The following is a 14,561-nucleotide window of genomic DNA, read 5'->3' as shown; positions in this document are numbered from 1 at the left end:
CTCCTTACTGCAGTAGAAAACCCAGTCTTTCTTCCGCGGAGCAACTGGTGATTGTAACCTGTGGACCTTGCAGATAGCAGCTCACCTCGTAACCATGCCACCATCTCGTCTCAAGGGACCAGGGGGAGTCATGAGAGAAAAATACGCAGTTGCTTGGCCTCATGACACCAATTGCTTTCAAGTTGATCTTCCATAAAGAGCATGAAAGAAATAGGGAAGAGAGAGGGTACTTTCTCCTTTATAAGATTGACAGACTTTGCACAATTATTTTATACCATGTATAGTTCTGTATTTTCACTTTGATGGCCTAGTAAATTGTTAAGAATGTGTTGCACAGGCTAGGGAGAATTTGCAGAGGACAATATATTCAAATACATATGACATTGCTACTGTCTAATTCCTTTTCTTACACTAGGACAGAGTAGGATTCTAAGGCTGTAAGCTTCACAGGAGTAGAGAGTCTCATCTTTCTCCCACTGAATGGCTGCTAGGTTTCAAGCGGAGGGAGATGTTTCAACCAGCAATTTTTAGGTTAGTAGTCATGTGATTAACTGTTTACACCACCACGGATTCAAGTGCTTCGTTCGATGATGATGATGATGATGATGATGATGATGATGATGATGATGATGATGATGATGGCACAGGACTTGCAGCATCTTATTCTGTTCTATATAAGGTGGCCCTTAGTCAGGACTGACTCACGGGACTAACAACAATCAAGTGAATTTGAAAGGCAGTGAGTTTTATTAAGAAAGAGATGGGAGTTTAAATTTTAGCTCTGATACTTATCTCTCAGCATTTCAATTTATTTTCTAATAAAATAGGAATAATGATATCAATATGTTGCATTCATTTTGCATTTTAAATATATGAAACGAACATATGAAAAGGAGCCCTGGTAGTGTAGTGGCTAGGAATTGGCCTGCAATCCGCATGGTCGGCAGTTCGAAACCACCAGTAGCTCCGCGGGAAAAAGCCTGGGCTTTCTACTCCCGTGAACAGTTATAGTCTCAGAAACCTACTGGGGGTCGCTATGAGTCAGCACTGACTCCAAGGTATTGAATATGGTTTCGGTTTGAGCCGATTTAAGGTTCTCATGTAAATAATGCTCAATTATGAGAGATTATCACTTCTAGGAATGCTAGCTGCGAGTTCTGTGGTTCCAACCCAGCAGCCCTCCTCAGGAGAAAAATCAGCGCATCTGCTCTGTAAAGACTCACAGTCTTGGAAACCATGTGCTACGAGGCAAAATCTACTCAATGGCAGTGAAAAACAAGAATACAAACTGCACAATCAAAAATGCATTTATCCATCTCCATAAGTGGATAAAATCAGTCTTATTTATGTTGTGTGGTGATGCTCTAGGGTCATAGAGAACCACGGGTTGAATGGTTTTTTTGTTGTATAGACACATGGCTGCAGAAGTATACTATGTGAAACTCTAAGTAATATTTCCACCCAACTCAATATGGATCCAGATCTTGTTTAAAATCTCTGTCTAGAGCTCAGTAACAAACAACTGGAGAAAGATTATGAAAATTTTTAAATCATAAAGCCTGATGAGCTTGGAGGAATAAATAATCAAACCAAAGTTATTTATTCTGAGGGAAAAAAAGTATAAGAAACGAATTTCATGATCCGCTTCACTGTACATTGTATTTTAAGAAATAGGCTTACATTGTAAGCATATTTTGGGTTAGCCAAGGCAAACAATCTCTTTTTTATGTAAAGCCATTTAAACTCCTTAGTCTTCCACTCCTCCACTAAGGTTTCACTCAAGAGGGGGAAAAAAAGGCAACAAGCATGCAGAATAGAGACAGGACAGGAAACTTAGAAAGTTGACTACATGGGTAGGGAAGATAAGCATTTGAGTTCTAATTATTTTATCATTCTTTCAGAAAAAGTAAGAGGAATTAGATCAGCATTATATTGTATATAATTAAAATTAAAAAAAATTAAATGTACTCTTTTTGCCTAATTTCCCCATTATAGAAATAATACAATTTCCTGTAGACAAGCTCTTCTTTTCTATTCTTTTAAATTTCTGGTTTTAAAATAGCAAACATGTCTTACCACAGATAATCCTCATGAGCTTTAAGAACAATTCCTTTGGCAGCTGCAGGCAAAATGATTTATAGGAATAAAGCCTAAAGCACACTCTTTTTAAATAGGTTTTTTTCATTTGGATGCACCTTTTGCATAAAGCAGAATGCTCTTTGTTTTTTTTCTGAGTAGACAGAAAGGTTAAATTAATGAGGCACTATGAGGCATTTCACGCTGGCGATTGCATGGGAAAGGCAACAAGAGAGTACATCACTCCTTTCTCCCCATCTGAGTTTTCTAACCCCTAGTTCCTGTTTTCTCCCTGGAGCCAACCCTAGTGAGCTTTTAGAAGACAGTGGGGATATTTCTGGGCATTCGTTCCAAGTACAACTGAGCTGGGTCCAGAAGCTAGAGGTAAGTAAGGGTGGCCTTGAAACCGCTCTCTTATCTTCTCCTAGGTGTATACCAATGCTCCAAATGACAAAGGCCAAGAGAAAGAGAAAATCCTAATTAATGCCCTCCTTTGATCATTTCAGCCAACTCTTTCTGAATTTTCTATTATTCATTTTACATTCCATAATAACCTTTCCACATTAACATCAATATTGAAAAGATGACTGCATCTGTGAAATTTTAGTTGTCATTGTTAGGGACCATCAAGTCACCTGAAAATGAACCCTTGTCTTGGCCTAAGCTATCCTTGAAATCATTGCTATGGGTGATCCCATCATCACATCTGCTGTGTGAATTCATTTTGTTGAAGGTCTTCTCCTTTTCCATTGACCTTCTTTTTACCAAGCATAATGTCCTTTTGCAGAGACTAGGATATATTTGGACTAGAAAATATGTCCAAAGTACATGAGGCCGGTCTTATTGTCCTCACTTCTGAAGAACACTCTCGCCATGCTTCTTCCAAATCCGATCTGCTTGTTCCTCCGGAAATCCGTGGAGCTTTCAATGGTCTAGAAAAACACCACAGTTCATTCAGCTACTTCAGTTCTTCTCTGGTCTTTAGTAATTGTTCAGCTTTTACATGCCATTAAAAAATGCCACAGCTTGGGTCAGGAGGGCCTTAGTTCTCAGAATGCCATCTCTGCTTTTTAACCATTTCTAGAGCTCTTTTGAGATTTGTTCAACAGAGCATGGCATTTGATTTCTTGACTGCTGCTTCATCATTGGATGCTAATTGCCCATACATACAAGTAAGAAAATCCTTGGCGAGTGTTCTCTTTTCTCATGCGGTTTATTGTTCCAGTTGTGAAGATTTCTATTTTGTGTTGAGATATAACCTTTACTGAATACTGTGCTCCTTGGTCTTCATCAGTAGGTGATTCAAGTTCTTTTCACTTTCAGTAAGCCAAGTAGTGTCATCTGCATATCACCAGTTGTTAATGAGTCAGGCTTCTTTTAATGTTGATTCTATGATTGTCTTCATGCAATTCCATTTCTCATATTATTTGCTCAGCATACAGCTAGAATGAGTATGGTGAAAGGATAAAAGACTGACTCACACCTTTCCTGATTTTAACCTGCTCAGTATTCCATTTCTGTAAGAACGACAGTTCTTGGTTTATATACAATTTAGAACAATTAAGCGTTTTGTAACTTGCTATGACCTACATACTCAAATGCCTTTGCATAGTTTATAAAACATCTTTCAGGTAGTCTCTGCTTTCAGCCAAAACCCATCCACCATCAACAATGATCTCATTCGCTGCACGCCCTTTCTGAATTTGGCTTAAATCTCCGGCATCCCTGCTGATTTACTCCTACAACCATTTTTCAATTATCTTCAGCAAAGCTTCACTTGAGTGTGAAGCAAGATTTGACTGGAGAATAATATTAATCACATTCTTCAAAAAACTCAGAGAACATTTAAAGGGAATACAACTTGAGGCCATTTATGTGAAAACTCCCATTTATATGTGGCATAAATACTAGGTGGGAAAAAAAATACAAGGTGAAAGAATTCTTTGGGGAAGAATTAGAGAGACAGACAAACATCCTTCAGAAACACATAGACCTAAATGTAGAACATGTCAAGAAACAATTGTTCACATTTTGTTATTTTTGTCTAATAAACATTTCTATAATTTTGTAGCAACAATTTTTGAATTATGCAGATAAATAAATAGAAAGATAGATAGATATGATTTGAAAGTGTAAACATCTAAAATACAAAATAATTTCACATAGATTTCTTACAAATATAAACGTTAATTTAGAAATTAATAAAACTGACGCAGCAACAACAAAAACTCTTGAGTAACAGTTATTACCTAAAGAAATGAAAACAAATTTCTATTTTAATCTTTAAAGTTTATATAATAAGATTTTATGATACCTTTGTATTAATTTTTCAATGCAGAAAGCAATTTCAAACAAGATGGGAAATATGTCTTAAATAAATTTTGCCTGAAGGCTTAATAGTTTTGAATATTTTAATATACAATACAGCAACAAATTTTTTGAAATTTTTTCTGTAATTCTATATCAGATTATATCTAGCCAATAAATAGTATAACGCTTTAAATGCCATCCTGTTTTGTTGTTTGGCTTTATTTTTTCTGCTATTTTGAGCAAGTCACAAAACCTTTCAGTGTCTTGGTTTATTTATATATGAACTAGCAATAACCTGTATTATTCCAAAAGGTTCTTATTAAAAAGAAGTTTAATGAATCAACTGTGGAAAGACCTACCATATTGCCTTTTGTTTCATTTTTTGTTTCATTTGCAACCGAGTCAATTCTATTCATAATTACCCCATTTGCTTCATAGTAGAACTGCATTCTCTAGGGATTTTAATGGCTGATTTTATGGAAGTGGACCTCCAGATCTTTCTTCTAAGGTTCTTCTGGATGAAACTGAATCTCCAACTTTTGAGTTAACAGTCAAGTTCATCATTTGTACCATCTAGGGACTCATGTCTTATAGATAACCATTCAGAACATGTTCACAATGACTGAAACTTTACCACATACCACACAGAAACGGAACTACTCAATGGTACACATATATCGTACCCAGTGAGAAACGCACCAGAGTGGTAATTATGAGTGCTGGACCAACAAATGTGCTTTGAATAGGTACATAAATGAACAAAATAAAATTGAAAAATCTCTTGAAGCTGACCTCCTAGTAAGAGTTTATGTATTAGATAGCTGAATCAACTATGGTGACATATTAGTGGCAGAAATAATATTCTGATCCAGAACCCATGATTACTATTTTGTTGCATTTCTCACTGGATACGATACATGCTGATAGACCCAACCTCGTAACGCAGAGACAAACCTTTGATGGAAGGCAGATAGTCCAGGTAGTGTGACCTTCTGCTGTGTCACCTCAATCACTGCCATAGAGTCAATCTTGCTTACCGTTACCCTATGGGACAGGTTAGAACTGCTCCCCTGAGTTCCTGAGCCTGGTCTTCCTCCGATAGAATGGCTGGTGGTTTCCACCTGCCCACCTTCCAGATGACACCCCAATGCATAAATACTAGGCCACCAGGGATCTGCTAATTTACATATTCTCTTAAATTTTCCATTTCCTCAACTATAAAACTATATCAACTATAAAATGACACAATCGTTGTGCTTACTTTTGAAAGGTTATTTAAAGATTCAATGAAATAAGAGCTCAAAACCCTTCGGGTATTTCCTGCTGCCCAGAGAATTCTCCAAAAAGTGGGCTTCAATTTTCATTATTATTACTACAGTTTTCATAAGTTAAACTCTTGCCTTTCTAATAAAAGTATTGTTTGAATTCTATTGATTTCATTACTATTATAATCAATAAAAAGACAATTATCAAAATTATCATGACAATGTAGACTGAAGCATAACTTTACCTTTTATGTTTTCACTCAATCTAGTGAAGAGACATGTGTTGTAGCCTAAATTATCCTTCAATTAAGTTAACTTTCCAATTTATATGATATGTGGAAATTAAACTTTCCTCTTATTCTGAGAACAAAAATAAATTTAAAAAAATGTAATTCCTCAAAGAAAATGTCTATTATAAATATTTAAATAAATGAATCTCTTGCCACTGAGTGACTTCTGACGCTTGGTGACTCTTTTTATTAAAGAGTTTTGTTGGCATATACTTCACATATCATACAACTTAATCATTCAATCATATTAGGGATATTTGTGCAGTCATCGCAAGAATTGATTTCAGAACATTTTCTTCTCTTACTCTTGGTTCTTAGCCCCTCATTTCTCCCCACCCTCCCTTAGAAAGCTCCTCGACCATGTCAATCCAGTTCCTGTCTCTATAGACCTACCTTTTCTGGATTTTATATACAGGAAATCATACAAAACACAGAGGCAAATAAACAAATTTTAAAAATAACTAAACAGAACAGAAAAACCTCAACCAAAGAGAATGCAGATAATATGAAAATCTGAAATAACTTTAAAATGGGTCAAAAGGGAAATTGAATGATAAGGTATTTTATTATTTTAACCTAATGATAGCTGCCATAAGCAACTATCCAGTGATCTCTGTCTGATAACAAGGCTATTCCCAACTCTGGACTATGTTCAGAGGGATTCACCCGAGCCTTAAGGAATTTTGGGCTTCCACTGCCATCCATAGCCTTCCGCAAACCAGATTTTTCACAATTTAAAGTCTGATACCTTTCTCTCCTTTGGATTTCGATTTTATTATTTACACCCTTGGATCACACAGGATGGTGTGTTTTTTCCATGTGAATTTAGTTGATGACTCACAGAGATGACTGCCTGATTTTAACACAAGCTTTTAAGGCCCCAGATGCTATTCTTGCTGAAAGCTGGGCACCATCTGGTTTCTTCATCGTTCTTCTCTATACTACCCACATTTTCAATGATCTCTTCATGAGGGTTAGCATAGGGCAAGGCCATATCTTAAGAACTAATTGGTAGTAGATTGGGGATAGAATCTTTATGAGAACAACCACTGTGTTTTCTTCTGCAGTGTTGCTTGGTGTAACTGTCAGCCTCTTTATAATTATAGTCAAATGCAAACAATTTGCCCTCCTGAGGCACCTGAAAAGGTTGACATACACATGCTATTAATTGCCTTTTTGGTTGATAGGGGCTTTCTGCCACCAGTACAACTCTAAATGTGATTAGTGTCGACATTTCTTTCAGTCACTCACAGTGCAAAATACTTTTCCAATGACCCAAGTTTTCTCTCCAGCCTTCCAATGGATCCACCAACCCCCATTAATAAATGCTGTGTTCCACAGTTCAGGGGCTGGTCCTAGTTCTACACGTCAGGCATGTGTATGCTGCCCCCACTCAGGGAGTCCCCAAGGTAAAAGGGTATTCCTCTCCAGTGGCTGTCTTAAGCCATTTCTGACCTACATCTACTACCTCATTGCTTTTAGATTTCATTATTATTGTCTGTTATTATCATTATCTTCATAAATCTACTTTGTATTCATCTGTGAGAGCTAGAAGCATTACATATGCATTTATATATGCTAACATTATCAAATCATATTCTGTAGTTTTTTATTTAATACATATTACTAATGATAAGATGTACAAAAACAGAAGTGGAAGATTTTAAGTACAATTTGTCTAACTCAAGTGAGATATATACCTGGAAAATCCCTACCTGTTTATGTAGTTCGTTATTTCAAAATTCCCAACATCTGATCTACTTATTCACATATGGTATATGTATGCTGCTATAATTTTTTAAATATATGTGCATTTACATTTTATAATACATTATATATTACATTTACAAAGTATATTTTAATTAGCAAAAGTAATAGCATTCAATATACCACTTTAAAGGAAGTCTTCATTTAACACTTTGTTTTATAGCTATGGGAAGGTCTGGTTCTCAGTTAAAGTGATTTCTGGATATTTTTTAAAATCATTTTATTGGGAGCTCATACAACTCTTATCACAATCTATACATCCATCTATTGTGTCAAGCACATTTGTACATTTGTTTCCATCATCCTTCTCAAAACATTTGCTTTCCACTTGAGCCCTTGGATATGTTTGATATGGCTGTCATGACTGAAAAAGCATCCTAATGGAAACATCTTATTAGTTACTTACATATCCATAGTATTAAATGATTTAGCAAAATTATTTGTTAAAATGTAGAAGCTAATTGTTCTTCAATTACTTGATGGATATGTTGATCTTGAAAACTCATCGGGAAGTTTGTATTTTGTATATATTTTAAAAGACACCAAACAAGAAACAAATTACTTAAAGTTTTTCAAAGATTTTGTTCTCAAAATTTAAGTGGAAAACACAAGAGGGCTTTTTATAGATGATAAAATATTCAGTTTTTTAAATTGTGTTTTAAAATAAGCAGTGATCTATTTCAAAAACCAGTCATTTTTGCATCCATTGGTAAAATGGCATCCTTACCTCAGAACGATGGGCTGGTTCAATATCTACTAGGTAGACCTGTGCTGACGATGCTGCTCTCTTGTCATGTGTCTGGAGGAGGTCAGATACAACAGGGGTCAGCATTAGCTCTGTTACTTCATTTGTTTGTGCTTGCCTTACGAGTAAGATTCTGAACCTATGGTTTCCTTACATTTAAAAACATGATCAACTGGGAGTCAATTCACATATCATATCACTCCATAGTTCAATCCCATTAAGCAGTATTGTACAAGTCCTATCTATGGCAATCCATTTCCAAACATTTCTTTCCTTCCTTGGAATTTTATCCTTTTTACGCCTCCACCCCACCACTACTGTACCTCCACTACCCCTCTCCCCCTACTGCCCTTACTCAGCTTGCAGTCGCTATAGGCTCACCCATCCTTGGTGTCATATACTCAAAAACACCTTTTCAAGAGGGTGACCCCAAAGACATAACACCTCAGAGATAAAACCTAATAAGTGCAAATAAAATAACAAAACAAAATATGTTGAAAACCAGGTCAAGTGCAGCGTGCATCGAAGGGGGAATCAGCAGACAAGGTTTTATCTGTTCAAGTCAGATTTATCCCTTTGACCTTTTATACTTGTCTGTTTAGTAACCACTTTCCTTCCGTCTTACATTTTAATGTGTGAGTCTCTTGCTGATTGTATGAGTACGAATTTAATTAAAAATAGATAGTATGTGTGGGAAACCAGGCACATGCAAACTTAAATGCAGCAAAAGCTAAGGAGGGAATATGTTGCTGTCAAATCCTCCTTGCTGCAGAATATTATACATTCCATATACATTCCATATGCTCCAAGACTGTTTGCTATGTCAAAGGTTGAGTTACAGATCATGTAATTAAAGTGAATATTGTGATAAAGTGGGTTGCATAAATTATTTGGTTTTCCAGTACGTCCAAATTTTAAGTTTACATTTTCCTATGTACAATACTATTATGAAATTGCATACATGATTTATGCAATAGCATTATGAAAAAGTTTAAAATCCTGTGGGAATAACCAAAATGTGTCTCAGAGATGGAGTAAACACTGCAGAAAAGCGGCAAGGAAAAACTGGCTACCACACGGTTGCCACGGGCTTTTTATTTAATAAAAAAACCAACAACATTGCATCTGCAAACAGTAAAGTGAAGCACAATACAGCAAGATATGCCTGCGTTCACTGAGATTGTTGTCATTACAGATATATCGCTTATAATTAAAGTATGCTCCTCTCCTTATTTTCACATTATTTTTTTAAACCTAAACTGTTAAATCTTTAGGGAATATCAATTTAGTCTTTATCTGTGCTGTCAAAGGATAGATATTATTATACCTCTTATTATTTTGTAATTTAGTTGATTACATGTTAAGAGAGTATAAAATTTGGAGGGGGTCATTAATACATTTTTTAAAACGTTTTATTGTGAACTAGGTGAAGATTTACAAAGCAGATCGTAGTTTTACATCTACCAATTCATATCTATTCTAATTCAGCGCAATCTTCTCAATGTGCTATTGCTTATCCCGCTCCCTCCCTGTAGTTCCTGTTCCCATTCTTCCTTCCTTCCAAACTCTGAATTTTGTCCTTGGGTAAATATAACCCTTTTTATCTTAAATGATTTCAGTTCCAGACCTGAAAGATAAGGGATCCCACCAATATCTCTTTGACCAAGAAGTCAGGTCTCTTTTATGAGTTTGAATTCTGTTAGACATTTTTCTCCCACTCAATCTGGGTCCTCAATATGTTATCCCTTTCAGAGCAGTTGGAGGAGTAACCAGGTACCACAGGATCTTTCTGTCTCAGGGTTGTAGAGATTGATGTTTTGGTCTATGAGTCTATTGGAGTAGTTATATCCTTTGCATTTTCATCACTCTTCCTTTGGAAGAAGGGAGACTCATAGTTGCACCTTAGATGAACATTCAAAAGCTTTTAAGACTCCAGTTGATATTCACCATATTAATATGTAGACTCCTGTGTTTGTGAACTACTTTATGCCAATTGACCCTGCCATCCCCATGGTTGGGTCATTGCCTCAAGTTGTTTGGCCCCATATGCTCCAATACATTCATAGATATATCTGCAGCAAAATTAAATATACGGTGCAAACAACTTCCATCCAACCTATATAATTTGGGGCTATACTTCCACTCTAACATCTCCCACCTGTTTTGTCTGTGTACCAATGCAAGCATCTCTCTACTTGTAGACTACCACTCTTGCAGGATTTTGTATAAAACATAATTTGCATCTGTTTCTTTAAATCTTGCAAACTTCCCAGTGTCTCCACCATTTCCCCCACATCTCCCTCTGTCTGTATATTGCCTTTTCCTTCACCTGAGGTTATATTTGGACCTTCTAACCTGTGACATTCTTTCCCTCGCTGTCCCGTCCACTCCTGTGCCATTGCTTAGCCAGGGGATTAATATTTGAACTCTAATAGTACAGAACTTACCCATATACAATTATTGGTAAATTTTTGTTAAATTAATGCATGAATAAATATATTTATCACACATCCAACTGCTAAATTATACGTACTAATGCAGTTATATCTGGCTATTGCAGGTACTGGCCCAATTTGGCTAAATGAAGTATTTTGCTTTGGGAGAGAATCATCTATCGAAGAGTGTAGAATCAAAGAATGGGGGGTGAGAACGTGCTCACACTCTGAAGATGCTGGAGTCACTTGCACCGTATAATATTTTCCTTCATTATGGAATAATTATTGTTGCAAATTATTTTTATTTCTTTGATCCATTAAAATCAGGTTGATCAGATTAAAATTATCAAAAATGGGGAACTCTTTAAAACATTGTATAGATGTATGGAATACCTCCCACACAATATATTTACATTGGAGTGGTTTTAACTTTTCTATAAATAATTTGCTCCCATAAAGAGTTACAGCCACAGAAAGCAGATCCTGGAGAATCTTATGCTTGGGGAATGAGAAGGACAGGAAAAAGAGGAGGGCTGTCAGTTAGATGGATTGACAGTGACTCCACAATGGGCGCAAGCAGAGGAACATTTGTGGGGATGGCACAGGACTGAGCTGCTTGTTCACAGGGTCACTATGGGTAGGGAGTGACTGAAAGCCCCTATCAAAAAAACAATATCTGTTGAAATGAAATGAACAACAGTGGGTTGTTATGTAAATACCTTTTCAAAAGTAATTTTCTGATATCATTATGCATATACTTAAGTTTATAGTTACTGGGTCACAAAGGTCAGTCATAAGAGAAATGCATTGGTTCCGATTTATGACATCTTTGCCACAATATTACATTTTTAACATTTACAACTTTTTTGAAATCTACTTATCAAACTAATACACTGCCAATGAGGTGATTCTAACTCCTAATGACTATGCATAGGGTTTCCCAGGCTGTACATGTTTACAGGAGCATATAGCTAGCCCGGTCTTCTCCCAGGGACTGGCTCCTGGGTTTGAACCACAGACCTTGTAATCATCAGTACAGCAATTATTAGTCTATATTAATTGTTTCCTAAATAATGGATATATTTGGAAGATATCTATAGTGTCAACTTTACAAATTCCCAATCCAAAAGAACCTCAGTTTTTAATATATAATAACTAGACTGATAGATAGCAGTATTACTATTGATAAGCTTCAGCCATGATAGGCTAGGGAATTTTTTTTTAATTGTCATGTCTAACAGGTGTTTTACTGATTCACAAAATAAGCTGAAGACAGGCTGCGTGAGAAGAGATACAGACCCTCCAGCACCAGTAGACAATGTACTCAAATAATAGATGCCAAGTAATTGGTTGATCAAAAATGCCACTTACCATCATGAAGTCAAGTTTTGTATATATTTTAAATTGTGTTGAACAATTACTTGGCTGCAATTCTAAGACACTGTTCTTAAGACATAAATAAATCTCATTACACTATTCTATTTAAGCAAATACAAATGTCTTGAGCAGAGAAGGAAAATATAAATTTTTCTGGAGGTTTTTATGCAGTCAGTTAACATTCACAATCAGATAAAATGTTCAACTACAAAGGCCCATAGGCAGTGAACATACCAACAACATTTCTTAGCACATGTCCAGTCCCATGCCCAGAGTGTGACTAGCCGCTCAGGGGCCCAGAGACCCAGTCATGAAAGACGCTGTCTAGGTATGCATGCAGAAATATCAGTCGTTTACCAGTGATGTCCAACTGGGAACAAGTGATAAATAATATTATTATGGAATTGTTCTATTCTTTAGTGGAAATAAGCAAAATCAGGGGCTTAAGTTTATTTTTTCCTTTTAAGCATACCCAACATCTCGCTTCACAAATAGTCACAAAGTAGTGGACTCCCTGTTCTCTTGATTGAAATAGCAAAGATTTTACCTTGAATTTGGATCTGACCAAATGAGAACATATTGGTATCATGTTAGAATCTTCTACTTTTTGAACAGAGGATATTTTCCCTCACATTACATTATGGGAAAGAAAATTGACCCTGATTAACTCAAATTCTAACTCCACCGTGGGCTGGTTATTAATCCTTTGTGCTGAATTCCACTACCTAGGTATTTCCATCCTAAAATAAACAAGATGATATTAAAAAGTATGATTTGCATTGTGAATCTACATGGACTATCTAACTTCAGTGCCTGTAGTCTGTGAATGTAATATTGCTGTAGGCTATATGGATACCGATTTCCTACAACATACCTTTAAAACCAATAAGAACTAATAAATCATTTTAAGTACATATAGATATTTTTTGTATTAGAAATAAATCGATTAGGCTCAATCAAGTCTAGAAAAAAAACTTCACATTGCGAAGGCCAATTGGGGTCTGAATTTACTCCGAAACGGTAAATTACACTAAGTTCTTCAGGAAGCAGAAATTTGTGATTTATTTATGGAAAGAGAGAAAGGGCTAAGTAGGGTCAATATAGTCTACTTGTCTGATTACCTAGAATCACGATAAATGAAAAATGTACATTAAAAGAGGAGGGATGTGTCAAGAGAAAAGGAAGATCAATAATGGATATTTGAAGACTAAAAATATTTATCTGAAGAAAAAAGGTTAACACAAAACATTCAAAAATTATAGGAATTTGGGGACCTAAATGTGCAGAATTGAGGCATATGCCTATGCAAATAATATAGTAAAACTTGCTATTAAGGGGAAAAGAAACATTTGGAACCTCAGTTATGATCGAAATAGTGGATTAGTTTCCTAGTACTGCTATGACAAAACACCATCAATTACATGGACTATAAGCACAGAAAAATATTATCAAAACATTTTGCAATCTAGTAGTGGAGTCTGGGTTGTTTAGAGAAACTAATCAGTGTCACTCATCTATGGATCATAAAGAACTTGACATCAGGAATTCCATATCAAGAAGGCATCCCAGCCCAGTACAAAGCAAGTCCATTAAGTCTAATGCAAGCCAGGGTCCTCTTCAGCCTCATGCAGCTGCAGGCTGATGCTGCAGAATGAAAAGCAAGAAGCAGGGATATCACAGGTCAGTGGGTACACAGTCCTGCAGATTCAAAATTGATGGAAACATGCCAGGGAGGCCGACAGTTCTCAGGGTTTGATGTCCTACTTGGGGTCATGCCTAGAGACAGGCAGAGTCCAAGCAAGTAGGAGACGAAGGGCAGAGAGTAATTGACTCTGTTCCATCTTGCTATTTTACAAAAGATCACATCCCAAAGGAGATGTCATCGAGCTACCAGAGGATTGACAGGTTGAACTTTGCCCGAGCGAGGAGTGGTTGTAATAGCTAACCACTGCACTAGGAGTCTGAATCCAGGTTATCAGCAGAATCACGTTCTTTCTAAAGAGCTTGGGTGAAGATCCTTTCTCATCTTGCAGGACTTCTCATGTCCTTGGCATTCCTTGGTTTAATGATGTAGCAAAACTCTGCCAAAATGTGGCCATCTATGTTAGTTTTCTATGGCTGCCATACTGAAATAGTGTGAAGTGGTGGCTTTGCCGAATATAGATTTATTACTTCACATCTCTGGAGACTAGTGTCTGACATCAAGGTCCCAGCTACTTTATGTTTATCTGAAGATGTTTGAGAGATTTTTTGAGTTCATATAAAATAGGATAAAGGAACTTTAGGTATATCTCTT

General features: G+C 36.3%; 1 protein-coding gene across 1 annotated transcript in view; it reads left to right on the top strand.

Annotated features, from left to right (window-relative positions):
* Positions 1 to 11,205, top strand: part of MSR1 (macrophage scavenger receptor 1) — a 75,640-nt gene extending 64,435 nt beyond the window's left edge. The window contains exon 10 of the mRNA XM_004696175.2: positions 11,014 to 11,205. Within this exon, the coding sequence (XP_004696232.1) occupies positions 11,014 to 11,147 (134 nt within the window). The 3' untranslated portion in view covers positions 11,148 to 11,205. The remainder of the gene's footprint in view (positions 1 to 11,013) is intronic.
* Positions 11,206 to 14,561: the final 3,356 nt, after the last annotated feature.

The sequence above is a fragment of the Echinops telfairi genome, unplaced genomic scaffold, assembly GCF_000313985.2.
Source record: "Echinops telfairi isolate 266 unplaced genomic scaffold, ASM31398v2 ScPeMD7_9;HRSCAF=40, whole genome shotgun sequence".
Taxonomy (NCBI): domain Eukaryota; kingdom Metazoa; phylum Chordata; class Mammalia; order Afrosoricida; family Tenrecidae; genus Echinops; species Echinops telfairi.
This window is presented reverse-complemented; position numbering and strand designations above follow the sequence as displayed.